This window comes from Artibeus jamaicensis, unplaced genomic scaffold, assembly GCF_021234435.1.
Source record: "Artibeus jamaicensis isolate MK-2021 breed Jamaican fruit bat unplaced genomic scaffold, CSHL_Jam_final scaffold_1019, whole genome shotgun sequence".
In the NCBI taxonomy this organism is placed as follows: Eukaryota; Metazoa; Chordata; class Mammalia; order Chiroptera; family Phyllostomidae; genus Artibeus; species Artibeus jamaicensis.
In genome coordinates, this window is record NW_026522025.1 from 4663916 (window position 1) to 4684343 (window position 20428).

Genomic DNA, 20428 nt, shown 5'->3' on the forward strand with positions numbered 1-20428 from the left:
TCAGTTCCGCCCTGGTCGGAGCGAAACTGACACCTCCGCCCCAGCTCCGGGTCTGCGAACTTCCAGATTGGAGAGGAGCGGTGAAGCCAACCAACGCGAGTGTTAGTGCACGCAGGCCCCCCGCCTCCTTTTTCCCCTTTGGGGGGCACGCTGGGGCACGTAGTTCCCCACAGGCAGGAGCTGCACGGTACGGTCAGGAAAGCTGGTCTGGGAGAACTACAGCCGCCCACGGCGCCACCGCATCTCCCCCACCCCCTTCGCAGTGCATTCTGGGGAATGTGGTTTGCTGTGGTCTTGAGGCTCCTCTTCGCACAACTACCGCCCTGGATGGAGGCATCCGTTTAGTTTCATCAGGCTAGGAGGCCTCAGGAGGTGTTCTCTGGAGGGGCCTAGCTGCTGCCAGGGCTGCTTTTCCTGGTGGGTTTGTTGCTAGTTCCCCTTTCTGGGCTCGTGAGTGGTGAGGGAAGAGGAAGATGGTTGTTACTTTTGCTTGGGGATCCGGAAGACTGTAGTCAGGTGGGTCCTCTGACCACTAGGCAGTGCGAGGAGATGGTTGCTTGTTGTGAGGACCCTGTTGAGATCTGGAAGCGGTTGTTGATGGCTGGTTACTAGAGGAACCCTTGGGATTGTGGCTTATGCTGGGGTGGTTGTTAAGAGAGCTTTGTTGAACCCAGTGGAGCTTTTAATCCTAACAACCCAACCTAGGTTGGAAGAGGCCTGTCACTAGGATCAGTGTTGGCCTGGGCCAGTTTGGAGTCCCTGCCACAGTATGCGCTTCTGAAAGTTGGGTCCTTCCTAACTGAAACACATTGTACAAGTTTCAGTTCTTAGGAAGATGCTACTTTTTCAAAGAAATCATCCTGTAAATTCCAACCCGTAGTCCTCCTGATTCAGGAATGCTTCCAGAATGTATAGAACCCAATTGTGTCACTTTAGGGAGCACACATCCCAGCAGGTTGGATGACGTTTTAGAATCGTCCCTCTCTTTTGAGCAGAACACACTGCAGGCAGTGAAGGTGGTTGGAGTCCCTTAGAAATGGATAAATTCGTCATTCGGATGCCAAGGCCCCAGAGTAGTCCTCAGAAGAAAGATCCTGGAAGAAAGATTTACAAGCAGGCCACGATTGAATCTCTGAAGGTGAGAGGGAATCGGGGACTAAAAACGTGCAGTGGACTGTGATGGCAAGGTGGTGTGCAGAAGTTCTGCGGAAGACCTGTGAACTGTTTCTGCTATGCTTCCTCCCGGAGTGTTCCTGACCACTCCTAATTTGTTTCCCCCGAACCCTCTACTGACTTTTATTGATCAATTCCCACGTTCCTTTTACTCTTCTCATTACTTTGGCTTTTTAGGATGTTTTGCTCCCTGTGTTATTCTTCTTGTACAAAAGTTTCTCCATTAGGAATGTTAAAGTACTGAGTGATTCTGTGTACCCTGTATACACTCCATAAGGCTGGGTGATGATGGCGCACTCTCCTATCTTGTTGGCCAGAACTGTATCACGTGACCTCCATAGGTACAGCTGAGAGTGGGAAAGAGACTCTTTTAGTGGACTCTTTGCAGCCGGGGTGTTTTATGTTTTAGCAAGAAAGAATCAAGGAATAGAGACAGCTCATTCTTGGATAGACAACCAAGAATGAGTCCGTTAACACTGACACCCAATTAATGGTAATTATTATTTTACTAAAAAACAAAACAAAACCCTGCTATGATTAGTTCCCTTTGTCTTCTTGAGCCTCTCCTCCTCCGTATCTGACTTTCCTTTACTGGTTTCCCTTCCTCCACTAGACTTCTAATGTGTGTGCTCCCAAGAGCTTTGTTGCATGTTTTATGTATTTGGCCAGGGTGACCTTCTTCATGTTGAGACTTCCCATGCTGATGACTACTTACTTGGACCTCCAGCCTAGATTTCTGAGGGTGAGAATGGAATTTGAGGCTAGACAAAATGTGCAGGGAATTGAGATAGCAAGGTGGCATTCTGTGCACTTGACCTGTATACTCAGATGGACTCTTCTAGATATGCCACAGGCTTACCAGCTCCAGGTAAGGACGTGGTGCAGGGGAGTGGAAACAGCAGCCCGGGGTCCCAGTCCATGCCGTGCAGCTGGGTGATCTCCAGCAAGTCATTTCCTTCTGTGGGATCTCAGTTTGTCCTCATTCCTAAAACGTAGGATTGAACAATGTCACTTTTTTTTAAAGGAGTACTGTTGTCATTTGGGATAAAATAATTCTTAATTGTTTGGGACTGTCCTGTGAGTTGTAGGAAGTTTAGCATCCCTGGCCCTCAGACACCTCCCGTGGTGCTAACCAAAAGTACCCTCATGTTTCCAAGCAGCCCTTGGTTGGTTGCTTGAGACCTACTGAACTCTAGATTTTCTTTAAAATTGCTCCTTGTCTCGAAGTTCTGTGACTTCATGGAACACATTCAACTTGTCGACTGTCTCTTTTTTCAGAGTATTCACGGATATGGTGGTGGGTGGGACTGTGGAATCAGACTGTGTGGAAGAAAAAGAGGAGGGTGATAATTAAACTATACGTACACTCACATACAACCGTATTCTACTTTACTTCTGCCTGTCCTTTCTCTCCTCTACGTTTCTACTTTTGTGTCCCAATTCAGAGACACTGTATGATGATGAGCATAAGTCAGAGGGAGATTATGGAATCAGAATAAATTGTAGGCATATGGAATAACATTTCTATTAAATGCAATAGCTTTTCTTTCAATCTTGTTCTTTATTCTCCTGTATTTACTTTGTATCCATACACCAAGTAACTAGGACTAGAAACAGAAACCATCCTTAACTCTTTTCTCTTGTATGCAGTTTTTCAACTGTGCTTCCTAAAAATCTTTCCTGTCCTTATGTCTCCCGCTATAAATTCAAAACTGTTATTAGTTCTCATGTGGAGCAGTGCCATGGTCTGTTAACTTAGCATTCCCTGTCATTGTCCCCTCCACATGTTAGCCAGAGAAGTAAGTCTTTCAAAAATGAAAATCTCTTCAAGTCATCTCCCTGCCTTCAGTGGTTTCTCCTTACTTATCAATAAAGACATTGCTTTACGTGACACCCAAGGCCCCCCAAGGCCTCCACGACCTGGCACCTGCCTGCCTCATCCCCTGCTGGCTCTTCGTATGTATATTCCATCCAGTGTCAGCCACTCACAATTTACCAAATATGTGTTCTTTTGTACCTCCATCCCTTTGCATATGCTTTCCCATTTGCTTAGAATGGCTTTACTCCCTTGTCTTGGAAAGTGGTATAGTTGGATGTGGTATAGTTATTAAAAACACGGACTCTGGAGCCAAACTGTCCATGTTAAAATCCCAGCTCTGCCATCACTACTGGTGTGATGTTGGACAAGTTATTTATTTTTGTCCCCTGTGCCTAGCACAGGGCTTAGCGTATAGAGGTCTGCAACACATTTTTCTGAATGACCAGATGAACTAAAACTCCAAAAGCCTTGGCATGGCGTGTGTTACCTTTTCTGCTCTGACCCTGTGAGCCTGTTGTCTCATCCCTTGTAGCTTCCTATTCACAGGAATACTTCCCAGCTGCAACCCATTTCTTGCTCTTCTCTGTATAAGCTGTTCTCTTTCATGCCTCCAGGGCTTTGCATGTGGCTGGTCCCTTTTCCTGGAAAGCCTTTCTCTTTCTTTTTACAGAGTGAATTCCTACTCATTTGTCAACCCACTCAAATGCAACTTTTCCCTGTGAATTGTAGATTATAAATTTCCTGAGTACAGGGACCTTAGTTATTTTGTTTACCTCTGTATTCTTGGACCTGTTGCAGTGCTTGACACATATGTAAGTAGTCAGTAAATATTTAAGTGGCTGTTGAAAGGCTTTCTAGGTCCTTTGGGGGAGTTCATCCTTCCCTCTTCAATACGCTCTTAGCACTTGGCTCAACTACCTGTTATAGCACTTACCTCACTATATTATGCTTACCTGATTACCTGTAGTTCCCCAGTCTACTATGAGCTCCTACAGACTGGGACCACAGTATCTTACTTTGTTCTAATTCTGCTCCAGTACCTAACACAGTACCTACTACGCTGCAAGTAGAAACTTATGGAGTAAATAAGAATCATCTTTATTTGGAGGTGCCCTTGGAGGGTCTAGATATTAAACTATCCTATAAATATTATTATTATTTTTTTGAAGATTTTACTTATTTATTTTTAGAGAAGGGGAAGGGAGGGAGAAAGAGAGGGTGAGAAACATCAGTGTGAGAGAGAAACATGCATCCAGGCCCATGAGCGTGTGTACCCAGGCATGTGCTCTGACCTGGAATCAAACTGGTAACTTTCCCCTGTATGGAGCAATACCCATCCAACTGAGCCACACCAGTCAGGGCTCTATAAATATTATCGTGAAATAAGTTTATGTCCAGCACTATGCTAGGTACTCTAGGGAACATAAGAGAAACTCAAGGTCAAAGTATGAGCCCTCGTGGGACTTCCCATTAGAGGATCATATAGCATAAGAAATTATTAAGTAATGATATAAACTCATAGTGATCCATTACAAATTTGGTTTTCAGGCAATAAGAGTTAAGAGAGAAGAGAGCTCAGCGTCTTTTTTAGTGGTGAGAGCACCCTAAAGGGGGATGGACAGATTTGGCTAGATCGAGGGAAGTAGTGGCAAATAACCATTCAATAAGTGGTACTTGCTGTTCACTTTCCTTTATGCACACATACCTGCTTACTTTCACATGTACACAGTGATAAATTATGACCAAGTTGAGTTCAGTGTGAGTTCTAGAGAATTACTTAGCTATACTCTCTGCCAGATGATTTATTCCCACGCACCAGCATCACATTTTGATGCCAAGAAATGTGCTAAATGTTCAAGCCTCAGTTTCCTCATCAGTGACATCAGAAGTAACAACATCTAACCTGTAGTGTTATTATAAGGGCTAAATAAATAAATGCATGTTGAAAGAGCTAGGCATTGTGCCTGGGATGTAGTAAAAACTAAGTTTCCTTTTTTTCATGTACAGAAAAGAAAGGTTTGTGCAATAAAACTAGAACTGAGAATCATGATGATGATAATAGTAATAATGACTACTACCAACATCTACTGAGTTCTTTCCAATGGGCCAGGCATTGGGCTAAGTGCTTTCCATAATTTAACTCTTTAAATTCTAATAACAGTTCTGTGAAATGGATGCTTTTATCATTTATATTTTACAGTTGAAGAATCTAAGGCACAGAGAGAGTAAGTAGTGTACTCAAAGTCATGCAGCTATAAACAGATAAGGTGCTTCTCAGATAAGATCAAATTCAAGGAGTTCATCATCACCAAGCCCTTATTATATGAACTGTTAAAGGGACTTATCTAAGAAAAAGAAGTTAAAGAAACATGAACAGTGAAAGGACAACAAACTCACAGTTATTAACAACCACACCTAAAACGAAAGCAAACTAAAAGGACAGCTAGATCAGGAGTGGAAACATAGAAATGAAGATCTCAAGGAGGGTTAGCAACAGGGGAGTGGGAGGAGGAGATGGAGGGAGAAGGTACAGAAAATAAGTAGCATAGACAGTAGATAGAAAATAGATGGGGGGGGCAAGAATAGCATGGGAAATATAGAATCTAAAGGACTTGAGACACATGGTCATAAACTAAAGGGGGGTAATGGTGGGGAAGGGGGGTAGGGTGGAGGGGAATGAAGGGGGGAATAGAACAACTGTAACAGCATAATCAATAAAAAAATTAAAAAAAATAAAATTAAATTTTAAAAAATGATGGGATTTGAACTAGATGATCTGATTCAACAGTCTGCCCCTTATGAAAACTGTTTTGAAAAAGTGGAGTTTCTGAGTGCCATGCAGAGGAAGTATAAAAATCTTAGAATATTAGCACCATTGTACTTCTGTTATCAGTATAGTACAAGTAATTTTGCCATAGCCTTATCACATTCAGTGAAAGTGGTACTCAGTAGAGCTCATGTAGTGTGTATTTGAATGGTAAAGGTTAATTTGGTTAATCTCTTCTTACTCCCTTAAAGGCACATGGCTTCTTATGTTGGTTGCAATGGGAGATTTTATTTTATTAAAAGATTCTAAAATACACTAATTCTTTTAGGTTCAGCACTTAAGAATGCTCTATAAACCTTTCCTTCCTTTGTAGGATTGACTAGCCAATATCTGTCTCCTGCCCCCACCAGTGGAATGGTGCCCATGTTATTGCTTACGAGAGAATCCTTGTCCCTAATTGGTTTTGTCAAACTTGATATTTCAGCCATCCATAACTATGAGACCAGATGTGTTTTGAAGAGCACCTCTTCTTTCTGGCAGTAACCATTCCACTACTCATTGCGGCTGCCCCATTGATACTTCATGTTCACTTCCCTTGTTCCTCTCCATAATTCTGTTACAAACTTAACATACCTGTTTTGAGCCCTGGCTGGTGTAGCTCAGTGGATTGAGCATGGGCCTGCAAACCAAAAGATCGCGGTTCGATTTCCAGTCAGGGCACATGCCTGGGTTGCAGGCCAGTTCCCAGCAGTGGTCACACAAGAAGCAACCGTACATTGATATTTCTCTCCCTCTTTCCTTCCTTTCCCTTCTAAAGATAAATAAAATCTAAAAAAATAAATAAATAAATAAGAAATACCTGTTTTGGGCCCATATTTGGACAGAAATAAGGAAACATTCTTTGGTATGTATGGAATTCTTCTGCTCTGAAACTGACTGCTATATTTTTCTGTTTCTGCCCTAAAATTTCAGGTCCAAAAGCTATGCTATACTTAGTCCTTGAGGGTAGACATGACTTTGTTCAATTACACGTACTATGTGCTGGGGATAGAGAGACAAACGAATTGTTCCAGCCCTCAAGTCGCTCATAGTCCAGTGGGGCAGACAGCCTTGTAGATAAGTATATGCAGAAAGCAGAGATACAGTAATAGAAGTCTGTGCAGAATACAGAGGGACCCAAAAAGGAGTATGCTCAAATGTGGTTGGAGAGAGGCAAGAATGGCTTCATAGAGGAGGTGATGCTTAAAGAGAATCTTAAAAAATAAATAGGCGAAGAAAGAGCATCCGAGGCAGAGAGTGAAATACTGTGACTCATTTAGGCAGCTTTAAATCCTTTGGTGTATCTGGAGCAAATGATGAGGCTGAAAAGGACATCGAGAGCGAAGTCGTGTAAGGCCTTTTATTGCCATGCTGAAGAGTGTGGGCTTCTGTAGTTCCATACGCTAGAATGAGCTGAGTGGAACCCTGAGCCTCATTTTGACCATGTGGAAGTGCTGAATAAAAAGTCTCCTAACACAGAGCTGAACTCAAAAGCAAGAACGAGAAATCCTCAAGTACAAGGAAAAAAGAGAAAATGTAAACCCAGAACTGCAAGTGGGAGCTGAAGTTGAATAGTTCTATTGAAACCAGATGTAATGCTTAAGGGGCTGGGGTTTTAGGGCCAGTACGGGGATTTTGCATAAGTCCTCAGAGGGCTAATAACCCGTATTTGAAGCTGAGAGCCAAAACAGGGCTAACGTGTTTGAGAAAAATGAACTAGAGAAATTCCATTAGTCTAATGACACAGAATAAAGATGTGATCTTCCCAGGTTTTGGGATGAAAAAAGGAGTTCACTATAATGAAGTAGAATCCCACACTTATTACTGTGCATGGAGATATATATCTGTATATTTACATTTATATATTTCTGTGTATATATAGTTTAAAGCCATATTATCTATAACCCTGAATATTCATTAGGAGAATAGATTTTAGAGCTCCAAGACATTTGTATGTAAAATACTATTAAAGTGGTTCATCTGGCTTTATATATATCAATGTGAATAAATGAATATAATATATTGAGTGAAAAAGCAAGTTGCAGAATGATACAATATTTATACCTTCTTCCTATTGAAAATATCCCAGTGCACTAAAACCTGATTAGCACAGTATCACAGCCGAAAGTACAGCCTTTCCTGTCTTTACCTCTCCTCCTTTTCCAATCTTTGAACCTGGAAGAGTCAGAGATCAAAGCAAAGAAGCAGATGGGGGAGGAGGAGGAGCAAAGACAGGGAAGTGGGCGGGGCCAATGCCTCCTTCTCCCAGCAGTCCTGCTAGGCGGGAAGCAGACCCCAGCCAGGGAGGCAGTTGAGACTTTTGTGTTGCTGCTTTTTATTGAATTATCACATGCATATAGAAAAATGGACAAACCATGAGTGGACAGTGTGACAGGTTTTCACAAAGTGAACACACCTGTGTCACCAGTATCCACATCAAGAAGCAGAATTGCCAGAGTCCCAGAGCCCCCAACACCCCCTCCCATTCTCTAACTGGGGCCCCTCCCCAGGGTAATAGCCATCGAGGTAAGAATTTTTAAATTATAAAAGCAACTTTATTATTTTGTGTCTGTTTACTATAGAAACAACAGAAAAGTTGTAACACTTTTCTATCCCTTCTCTCATATTCCTTAATTGTTAAAATTTTACACTTAATGGAAGTATGGTAGTTTCTTCTAGGAACAGAAGGAGGGGAATGAGTTTGGTGAAGGGTGTAAGGAAATTTAAACTTTGTAATGTTTTATTTATGAAAAATGGCAAAATGTTCACTTTTTTATTAAAAATAGTGAATTAGTCTACCTCTATTTGAAATTTTTTAAAAAATCTTCAAACAACAGACAGTTTGAATGATATCATCTAGGTAGTGGGAACTGTTGAAGTGTGCTTTTATTGTTGAAATAAATATGTCTTTATGACTTTTCTGCTCTCTGTCCTTGTCTATGAATTAAAACACTGAAGTGAGCTATAGGGTTGATTCACCTCAGCATCGTTTTTCTTTTCTTCTTATCCTTATTGCTTCTTACTGCTAAGTGCCCAGTGGTATCTGACATGGTAAGATTAAAACTTGCACTTTTCCTAATAGATGCAACTCTCTTCCTGATTTGCAGTAAGCAGGACCTGCTTTTAAGCAATTACCCATCATTTGGGGCTCTCACACACACTGTGCTGTGGTTCAGGTCATAATCAATAATTCAGATGTCAATAGGAGCCCCATTAGCTCAGGTGAAGGCAGATGTCTTTCTAATGAAAATGTTCCATTTTCCAAATGACTGTTCTTTTTCCCAGAGAGTTGTGGTTGTAGAAGACATAAAAAGATGGAAAACTATGTTGGAGCTTCCTGATCAAACCAAAGAGAATCTGGTTGAAACCTTAAGAGAATTAAAGAAGAAAATACCCTCCAGGGAAGTTTTAAAATCAACAAGGATAGGTATGTTCTTTCTGAATGTTATACAAAGTGCTTATATTTTGTCTTCTTTCCTCCCTCACTCAACAATTAAGTTATGTGCTTTTCAAACTATACATGGTAAGAGACCGTTATTTTAAAAAGTTTCCATTGGTGGCACACCAGATTTTCATAATACGGGTCTGTACAGAAGGTACCCAGCCATGTAATATGAAAAAGAGACATTTATCGAAGAAGATCCTTGATACAAGAAACATTGTACATGGGACAGTGACACCTCAATCCTCTTCAAAGTAGGCACCTTGGGACCTCACACAGTTCTCCCAGTCGCCATCAGCTGCCCTGTTGTATTTTCCTCGGTCTCATCAACAGTCTGAAATCTCTTCCTTTTCAAAGATGATTTTGTTTTTTGGAAAAGCTGGAAGTCACGGCATCAAATCTGGACTATGGGGGGCTGAGTCACCTGGGAGATTTCATATTTCACAAAAAACTGCAGGAGATGATGCATGAACATGCATGTTGTTGTGGTGCAGCTGCCGATTACCAGTTGCCACAGCTGTGGCCTTTTAAATCATCTGAATAGTTTCCACAGAGGACTGTTCAAGCTTAATGCAAAGTTTGATATAAATTCGTTTACACATGCGGCCACACAGTACACGTGCTTACTCAGTGGTGTTTACTGCCCCCACTGAGCAGTACAGTGAAGTTGTCATTGTTCGCACATGTGCTTTTAAGCCACTCTCCTTGGCTGCCAGGGTACATTGATGTCACACAAAATGTTCTCATTATATAAACAATAGCTGGACTTTTTCTGGACAGACCTCATCGTACATTTTTTTTTTAATTACCAGAAAAATAAAATTAAAATACATAAAATACAAGCCCCTTATTTTAAAAATTTATTCAACAAGTGTAGAATTATTCTGTCAAATTGCTCTAAAAGTTTCTAAATACTTTAGTTCCTATGCTATCTTCATGAACTGGTAACTGATAGTGATCTTTGGCCAGATAACATTTTGAGTGTGCTTGATCCTGGGTGTGCAAAAATAAGACATGGTTTGTGAACTCAAGGAACGTAGGGTTTGGTGGAAAAATAAGCACGTAGACAAATGTGAACATTAAGAAATTAAGGTTATCCAAGCGGTCCCGCAGAAACATTGATTTTCTCTCCCTCTCCCCCTTCCCCTCAAAATAAATAAAATCTTAAAAAAAAAAATTCTAGGTTATAAATTAAAAAATCGAGATAATGTCCTGAGTACTATTCTGAGCTATATAAGGTATATGTTGGCATAAAGAATGGAGTGGTCACCTTTACCTGGGGAATTCAGAAACGGCTTCATGGAAGAGGTGACATTTCAGTTAAATCTTGAAAGAGGCTTGGTTTTTCTGTCTGGAGTAGAAATAACTTGCAAAGTACGGTAAATAAAAACAAAATGATCGCATCCCTTGCTGCTACATCATTTGTTATAGCATTGGAGATACTTAAAAGGTAAGTCAGGGCCTAGGTTGAATTGCCGTCTTAGTGCAGTACACAACTGTGAATAACATGCAAGGGAGAGCCACCATGTGTTCTTCAAGCTGCTCCCAACTCCCTAGGGAGTCCGGGGTAGTCATTCACAGCTGCTGTTCTTGCCCTCACACTAGTGCAGCCATTGCCTTCTCTGCCTCCCCTTGACCTCTTGTTCATGAGAAGCAGAAGAGAGAGCAGCTTCATACTGGTGCTAACAGCTGGCAAGAGCTGTGTGAAATCCCCCAGAGAACCCCCTAGAGTCTTGAGAGTTGCACCCCTGTAATATAAACCAGAATCTGAGAAAATTAGATGCTTAAAGAACATAAAACCCTATCATTATAGCCAAGGAACTGCTCCCATCTGCTGGCGGATTTTCTCTTTATAGGTTGTGGTCACTAGAGGGCAATAAGACCATTCATATGAGCAGATAAGGTATTTCCACCAGTAGAGGGTACTAGTGATTAATATTTTATGACATGTATATATTTACATATATGGATGTATCTATTCATATTTAGGCACACACCACAGTTACTATTTATGATCAGATCTTAAATATCAACATAATAGGCTAGAATTATTCTACAAATACAGACCACAATAATTTTTTAAAAATCATTTCTATTCTTTGAGTATGCTTTTAAGAATGGGTGTGTCTCGTCAGCAGTTTCAATTCAAGGATCATAATGGAACCACAACAAGGTGGCTTGACTTGGGAGGAACTGGAAACCATCCAACTTTTGCGTCTTGAGCCTGCCCCAAGCTTCCCTAAACCTGAGGTTGTATGGAGTATAAGGGTTTCTTGATTTCTTTGTACTTAGGACAATTGCTAAGCTCAAGATTCATTTGGATCATTGCCTGAGCATGTTTACATTCTTCCACCTTCAGCCTCCTGCCTGTCCCTGTCCTGTGGGCTATAAGAGACAGATATTTACTGAGGGCCTTCTTTGTGCTAGGAACTGTGCGGGCTTAATAATGGAGGCAGATATTTTGCACACCTCTTTGAAGCCTGCAGTCTAATGGAAGGACAGACAATTTAACAAGACTATTGGACAATGTGGTGAATGCTCTGATGATCAGGAGAAGTTAGCCTAAGGAATATATGCTTTGGGAGTAGAGTAGAAGATGTTGAAGAATGTGTCAGGCAGGGGATATATTATGTGAGCTCTACACAGGGCTGGAGGTGGGAGAGAACAGGATGCATTGCAGAAACTAAAACAAGTTTGATGTGTTCAACTTCAGGCTGGGGAGATAGTCTGTACCAGATAGAGAAGGTTCTTTGTAAGCCATTCAGAACTTTTTGGTCTTAGCATGTGTATTAGTTATCTATCGCTGTATAAAAATTACCCCCAAATTTCGCAGCTTGCCCTGGCTGGTGTAGCTCAGTGGATTGAGCACCAGCCTGCAAAGGTCACTGGTTCGATTCCAGGTCAGGCCACATGCCTGGGTTGCAGGATGGATCCCAAGTTGGGGCCATGTGAGAGTCAACCGATTGATGTTTATCTCCCTCTCTTTCTCCCTCCCTTTCCCTCTCTAAAAATAAACAAACAATCTTAAAAAATTTAGCAGCTTAAGTATTTTTATCTCACAGAGTTTTTCTGAAAGTCAGGAATTCTGAGCTGCTTATCTGATGGTTCTGGCCCGCAGTCTCTTAGAGGGTCAGTCCAGCTGTTAGCTGTGGCCATAGTCAGCTGAAAGTTTGACCAGGGCTTAAGGATTAACTCAAAATGGCTCACTCCCAGGATGGCTGGCAGGAGGCCTTAGTTCTTCAACATACAGGCCTCTCTTTAGGGCGGCTCATGACATGGCAGCTGACGTTCTCCCAGACAGGTGATCCAAGAGAGTACAACCAAGGTGGAAGCTACAGTGTCTTTTATAACCTAATGTCAGAAGTGACATACCATTGCTTCTGTTATACTCTGTTGGGCACACAGACCATCCGGTATGATTTGGGGGCAACTACACACATGTTATGAACACCAAGAGTTGAGGGTCATTGGAGGGTATCTTGTAGAATGGCTCCCACAATATGTATCTCTTTTTATTTAACCAAGATTTATTTTACTTCTTGGGCGTGCATGTTTCTGTTCATTTGTAGAAATTTTATAGCCATTATCCCTTCAAAAGTACCTCTCTTTCATTCTATTTCTTTGTTCTAGGATCTACAATTAGAAGTATGTTTGACCTTTTATTTTTCATATCCCTTATTTAGCTTATTTGTCATATATTATTTTTATCTTACTGTCTCTTGTAATGTCCTGGGCAGTTTCTTCAGATACAGATCTTCCAAATCACCAATTCTCTTTTTAGCTGACTCTCATTTGCTATTTAATCTGTACATTGAGTTTTTTATCTCAAAAATTCTTTTTCATTTTTATAAGTTTCATTTCTCCCTAAATCTGCCTCTTCTAAATATTATTTGTACACTCTTGTGATTGGACCTTTTTCTTTAAACACAATGTGTAGTTCTTCTGTATTTCTCATCTGACCGTTCTCACATGTGTAGTCCTTGGCAGTTTAAATCTGTTGTTTACTAGTTCTGCTGCCCTCCCAGGTGTTTGTTGATTTTTAATTGTGAGACATTATTTTCTTTTAATCTATGGGAATCGAGTGGGACTAAATTGGAGAAGCTGCCCTCTAGAGAGGATTAGCTTCTTTTCTTTTTTTTGTTTCTAGCCATAGTGAAGGTTCACCTCTGACCTGGAATACTTTAGCACATGTCTCAGGGATCCCAGGTCAGTATGAGAGTCCCAGGATTAGCTCTCCCTCTTCACCACTGACCCAGAACTAAGTATTTCAGCAGTGTGGCTATTTACATCAGTCCTTAGTTTAACCCCACCCTCCCTGAGCTGAACCCTTTAGCTTCTGCTCACATTATTCCTTCCTTCCTTCCTTCCTTCCTTCCTTCCTTCCTCTCTCTCCTTTCTTTCTATCTTTCTTTTCCTTTCTTTCTTTTTCTTTCTCTCTCTTTTCTTTCTTTTCTTTCCCTTCCTTCCTCCCTCCCTCCCTCCCTTCCTTCCTTCCTTCCTTCCTTCCTTCCTTCCTTCCTTCCTTCCTTCCTTCCTCTCTCTCCTTTCTATCTTTTCTTTTCTTTCTTTTTCTTTCTCTTTTCTTTCCCTTCCTTCCTCCCTCCCTCCCTCCCTTCCTTCCTTCATTCCTTTTCGAGAGGGGAAGGGAGAGGGAGAGAAACATCAATGCGCGGTTGCCTCTCTCATGCCCCCCAGGACCTGGCTTGCAACCCAGGCATGTGCCCTGACTGGGAATCAAACCAGCAACCCTTTAGTTCACAGGCTGGCACTCAATCCACTAAGCCACACCAGCCAGGGCTCTGCTTACATTTTTGAAAGAGGGAATGAGGTGGTTTTTTAAAAAATCTAGATTCTAGTTGTATTGCAGTGAAAGGATAGCTTTAGTCCGTGATAAACCCTGAAACCCCAAAGGTAGTTGATGTAGTTCTTAACTGGAATTGGACTGGATTTTGAATGGAAGAGTGACATACACACATTAGCATTTTAGAAAAACATCATCTGGCTGCCATATGGAGGAAGTATTGGAGAAAAGCAAACCTAGAAGCAGCCCAGTGAGGCAGCTACTCAAACATCTGGTTGAGAAATGCAGGTAGCCTGGATGGGGTAGTAGTCATGGGGATGGAGAAGTATAGTTGGAACCAAGAGACATACATGGAATAAAATCCCAAAGAACCAAGAGAGAGATTGGATGTTGAGAATGAAGATAAAGGAGTGAAGGCTGAAGCCTAGATTTCTGTTATGGGCAAGTAGGTGGATGGGAGCTCCACTCATTAAGATGGGGAACAGCAGGTTTGGAGGCAGGGAGATCAATAAGTTCAGTTTTAGACTTACTGTGTTGGACATACCGTGGGACATCCAAGAGGAAATGTCCAAGAGAATGTTGGATGTACAAGGCTAACGCTAAGGAGAGACTCTTAAGTATATACTTGGGAGTCATCGTCAACATATAGTTAGAAACTGAGGCAATGGAAATAGGCAAGCCTGCCCGGGAAGAGTATTTAAGAAAAGCATAGCCCAGGCTGGGTGGCTCCGTTGGTTGGAGCATCAGCTCATGCACCACGAGTTGCATGTTCGAGCTCTAGTCAGGGCACATACCTAGGCTGCGAGTTCTGTCCCTGGTTAGGGCACATCTAGAAGGCAACCAGTCGGCGTTTCTCTCTCACATCAGTGTGTCTCTCTGTCCCTCGAATCAATAATATATCCTTGGGTGAGGATTAAAAAATTTTGTTTTAAATGAAGAAGAGCATAGAGCTAAATCCAAAGTCCTGAAGCATACCAGTATTTAGGAGGCTTGCCGGAGGAGACTGGGAAGGTGTGACGAGGGGAACAGGAGAGAACGCTGTCTCAAAATGGGAAGGTGTGTTTCTAGGTCGGTGGCATTTGTTGTTCTCAAAGAGTCCACTATGTGAAGTCTAAAAATTATACATTAGATTTTGCAAGTTAAGATCATAAGTGATTTTGGTAAGGTCAGGGGGCAGGGTTCGGGGCAGAAGGTTGAGGAATGAGAAGGTGGTAAAGAAATAAAACTGTGAGAATAATTCTTTCAGGAATTGAAAGAAAAAAGTAATATCAGAAAGGGATTGTGGGGTTGAAGAAAGCTGTCATTTTAAAATAGGAGAGATTCCAGCCTGTTGACTGCAGATTTGTAGAAAGACCTGATCAGGAAGAATGCACTGGACTTATTATCAAGGATGGACTGGAGAAGAGGAGGCCACGATGCCTCTGCTTTGTTGCCACTCTTACCCTCTTCACTGGTCCCTTCTGCCTTCAGACAGACGCAAATCTTGCCCTTTAATTTATCTTTGCTATCTCTTACACTTTGTTTTTCTTCTTCCCTTTGTAGCCAGATTCCTTTAAAAATTATTAATAATCACAACTCCCGTTTCTGTACCTCCCATTCCTTCATTGAATGCTTTCCATGCTGGCTCCGCCCACAAACACTATTATTCTCTCCTAGGATACAAGTGATTTCATTCCATCCAAGTCCAACAGAACCATGAATTTGAGACCATGGATTAATCTTTTTACTGTCAACATAAATGACACTGAACTTGTTACCAGTTTGTTTTTTTAATGTTTATTTCTTTCATAGCCCTTACCTGAGTTTGTAATTACTTATTTAATTTTTACTTCTGTATTTTTTTATTTACTGAACAGTAACCCTAGGCCAGCAGGACCATGCGACACACTGCAGTGTGGCATTTCCAGAGTTAGTGTGGCATATAGATGTATTCATCGAATGAATGAAAATGACAAGTTCAGATAAGATTTTGCTCCATGACTCTTTGTAGCTTTTTAGACTCCTGTTTTCTCTTTCTTCAGTCCCTGTCCTCTGTTTCCTAATGGGGAGCTTTTCCCTAAAACTTCAGCCTCAGTCTTGCTGCTGCTTTAAAGTGTTTCTGCAGAGAGCCTGTCCCCTCTTGAGCTTAACAGAGGCCTTAATTCAGACAGTTCTTGGATGTGTATCTCCCGTCCTGATTCCACTTGGAATCTTAGATTTTTAGAAATGTTGTTTCAATTTATATTCCTGCCATTTTCTTAAAATCTTACTAATTAATAGGTTAAAATAGGTTGTTTTCACTTGCTGCAGAGAATGAATTGTTTTCCATGTGTTTACTGGCACTTTGTTCTTTGTTTATGAATTGTTTATGTTCCTTGCCCATTTACTATTGAGATCTTATCATTTTTGCTGTTTCTGTACTTTGTAAATGTCAGGTTCATAACTCTTAACTCCATTTAGCTACCTAAATTTATAAAGCAGGAAACAGACCCAGAGAGATGCAGTGACTTATCCAGGACCACATAGTGAGTTAGCACCAGAGATAGAACGAGAACCCAGGCCTCTTGGGACAGCGCTCTTTCTTGGTTAGCAGCAGACTGCCACTGTGCCCTGGACCCTCACCATATGTGCCTCTGTATTAGTGGACTATCTCTGTGGGTTCTGCCATCTGCTCAAACTCATGGCTTTTAAGCAGAATTGTGGCCTTTCTTGTGCACCTCCAATGCAAGGTTTCTCCTAGTATTCCCATGTTAGCAATGCCCCTGGCATTTTGCTCTGACTGGAATTTTGCAGGTAGAAATGTCTAGCTGTTAATTGGCGATGTGGGACTGAAGCTCACATGAGAGATTTAAACTAAAAATACATATTTGGAAGTCATTTGCTTAACATCACCTTAAGTGGACGAATTCTCTGGGTAAAAGAAAAGATTAAAGGGCTAAGGGGTAGAACTTGGAAGATTCATGGTGGGGACGTGGGAAGAGGAAGAGGAGCTAGTAAAAAGGCAGAGGGGGTATAATTAGAGGGAGAAGAAGAGGGCCAGGACTTCTGTATTAGAACATGAAGGCCAAGGAGGAGAGTGTTTTAAGAGGCAAGGGAAATGAGCGGCCTCGCGGTTCTCACGTGGTCTGGGAAGTTGACGGCCAGCTGGGCGAAAGCCTTTGGACCTGGCACTTATGGGGTCTCTGTGAGTGGATACCTTATTTTATTTTATTGTTTTTTAACAATTTTTTAAAGATTTTATTTATTTATTCTTAGAGAGAGGGGAAGGGAGAGAGAAAGAGAGGAAGAGAAACATCAATCGGTTGCCTCCCACATGCCCCCCCAACTCGGAACCTGGCCCACAACCCAGGCATGTGTCCTGATTTAGAATCAAACTGGCGACCCTTTGGTTCATAGGCTGGTGCTCAATCCACTGAGCCACACCAGCCAGGGCTTAACAATTTTTTTAAAGAGATTTTTATTTATTTATTTTTAGAGAGAGGGAAACTGGGGGGAGAGAGAGAAACATTGATCAGTTGCCTCTCATATGCAACCCGACCAAGGACCAAACCTACAACCCAGGCATGTGTCTTGACTGGGAATAGAACTGGCGACATTTTGCTTTGAGTGATGACACCCAACCATCTGAGCCACACCAGTCAGGACTGGATACCTTTATTTTCAAGGACACCAGTGAGCACAAGGTATCAAGTAGGTGGCTAATGAGGCAGTAGAATTAGGCCTTGCACCCTCAACCTGGTGAGCAAGCACGCCCCACTTTGCAATGCTATATATGTGAATATCTTGGAAAAGTCTTATGTCAATCATAGTGATCTGATTTCAGAGATGTCTTGTTTTCATTTATGATTGATTAACAACAAGAAAACCTGTACTCACTTAGTGCTTTCCCGACTATGACCTCATTTGAACCACATAACAACTCTGGAAGATAATTGTTATTTTTCTCCTCTTTACAAGTGGGAAAAGTGAGGCTTGGAGAGTTTAAAGTAACTTGTCCAGGTCAGAAAACCACATAATAAGTGACAAAGCTAAGTAAGATATTCTTATACCACATCATGCCACCTCCTGAAACCTAAAGATGCACCTCTGTCCACGGCAAGCTTTTACTTGTCCTTCAAGATCCAGATGAAATATAATCTCTGTGAAGCTAAAAATGTTTGTTGAATGAACAACTTGAGTGAATGATGTGAGTGGGTGGGTGAATGGACAGGTATGTGATTTGACTTGCCCAAGGTCACGGGAGAAGTTAATGGCAAGGACCTTTGTCCTTCTAGTCTCAACTTGTGCCATAGATTCCTCCCTCATCGGCAATGCTGAACTACTCATAGGCTCTGTATTCATTTTCTATGTATAATGCCATAACAAATTGCCATAAAATTAGTGGTTTAAAACATAGATTTATTATCTGATGGCTGTGTGGGTCTCAGTGGGCTAAAATCAAGGTGTTGGCAGGGCTGCGTTCCTTTCTGGAGACTCCGAGGGAGAATCTGTTTCCTTGCCTTCTCCAATTTCTAGAAGCCTCGTGTATTCCTTAGGTTGTGGTTCCCTTCCTCCATCTTCAGAGCTGGAGGGTTGAATTCTTCTCACACCTCATCTCTGACTCACCCTTTTCTCTCTTCTACCTTTAAGGAGTGTGATTAGATTGGGCCCACCAATAATCCAGGCTGGTGGATAATCCAGGCTAGTCCACCCTGGCTCAGGGTCCTTAACCCTAATCACATCTGCAAAGTCCCCTTTTCCACATATTCACGGGTTCTGTGGAATGGGGCATGGCTGTCTTTGGGGACCACTATTTTGCCTGCCATTAGCCCTCAAATGATGCCATGCTATTTCAGGTTCCAAGATCCTGTTCACTCTACTTCCTCTGTGAGTCCTGTCTCCTCGAGTCATTGTCAAGACCCAGGATGAGAATTTGCCTCTTTGCTGGTATTTGCTGGCCCCTTTCCCAGTTGAATTAACTCCTCTGCCCCTTGACCCTCCGTGGAGTTCACCCTTCGGTACTGTCTTAGTACATGTAACAGTTCCACAGTTTGGTCAACGCAGACCTGCGTTCTCTCCCAATGTCTAGCACAGGGCCTGGTACATAATCTAGCATGTGGTAATGTTTATTAAATGAGTGAAAGATTGCTTCCTGCAGGGAATTTAGCTTCATGTGCCGGGATGCAGAAGCCCCCTACCCTTAAACCCAGGGGACTTGACTAAAGATCATAAGATCAGCCAGTGGCACTGCTTGCTTTAAAACATAAACTTCATGGAGCAAATAATGACTTTCTCAGATCATTAACTTCCTTCATGTAGCTACTGACCAACTTGTGACCTTGGGGAAAGGTCATGGGTCCTCATTTTTTTCATCTGAATCAGATGAAGGTGGAAGTGTGTTACCACCAGAGGCAGTAGCCTGGTGGGGTTAGAGCATGAACTCTGGAGCCAAACTGCCTACCTTTGAAACCTGGTGCTGCTTCTTACGTGCCGTGTCCTTTGCAAGTTCCTCGGGCTCTGTACCGGTAAGATGGAGCACCACAGCAGCACCGACCTCATGGGGTTGTCCTGGGAATGAAACAGGTTAAGTGTTCAGCACAGTGGTTAACTGGCATCATTACTGTTACCATGAAATTCCTTTTGTGGTCCAAAATTTATGATTTTTGCCTTGTTTTTGCTAGAAGAGGGTTCCCCAGACCTCGTCTTCTCTTTTCATTCCCTGCCCAGACCGCCTTTCCTGCTGTCACTCTTTTTTGGAGACTCCTCCTGTTTGCTGACAAAGCTTACATCTCCTTGGGCTCCTGTACAGCCTCCCCGTCCTTGGGGTGGTTTTCTTGGTATTGGTAGAGCCTGGGAACCAGTCTGGGTGGAGGTCCTGTGAGAGTTATCTGTGGGGTGTGCTGCCCCCTGCGGGCCGGGAGCCTTAAGCCCTGTGGCCACTTCGCACGGCCTGTTCTCTTCTGATATGGGAATACCAGGAAAGTAAACAACGTGATCTCAGTAGAGCCTTATTGAGCACTGCCTGCGTTCTGGTCCCTAACAGAGATACAGGGTGCTAGGGGTTAAGTGTGCAGGCCCTGGAGTCAAGCCGCTTGCATTCAAACCCTGGCTTCCACTCTTACTGTGAGACCTGGAGCATGTTGCTTTGCTGACCTGCAGTTTCTCACTTGTAAAAAGAGATATAAAAATAGTATTTAATTCATTGTTTAGTTATAAAAATTAAATAATTCATATAAAATCTGGAGTAGTAAGCAAAAGAATTATTAGCAATGGGTAATAATTACAAGCTTTTAATTTTCCCATCACCTTTGGATTCGGTTCTTCACAATATCATTCCATTGTTTTGTTCACATCTGGTGATTTTCCCAATCAACTGCATCCACATTCAAATGTTAGTACAAAACCAATTTGAGAGCCAAATGTAAATTT

General features: G+C 42.1%; 1 protein-coding gene across 5 annotated transcripts in view; it reads left to right on the plus strand.

Annotated features, from left to right (window-relative positions):
• Positions 1-10: 10 nt before the first annotated feature.
• The window catches only part of TCEANC2 (transcription elongation factor A N-terminal and central domain containing 2), a 32850-nt gene continuing 12432 nt past the window's right edge, over positions 11-20428 (plus strand). The window contains exons 1-3 of one of the 5 annotated variants that reach the window (XM_037161670.2): positions 11-101; positions 996-1138; positions 9084-9225. In XM_037161670.2, coding sequence (XP_037017565.1) covers positions 1037-1138; positions 9084-9225 — 244 coding nt within the window. In that variant the 5' untranslated portion in view covers positions 11-101; positions 996-1036. The other 4 variants (XM_037161661.2, XM_037161657.2, XM_037161662.2 and 1 more) reach the window with 4 other exon arrangements.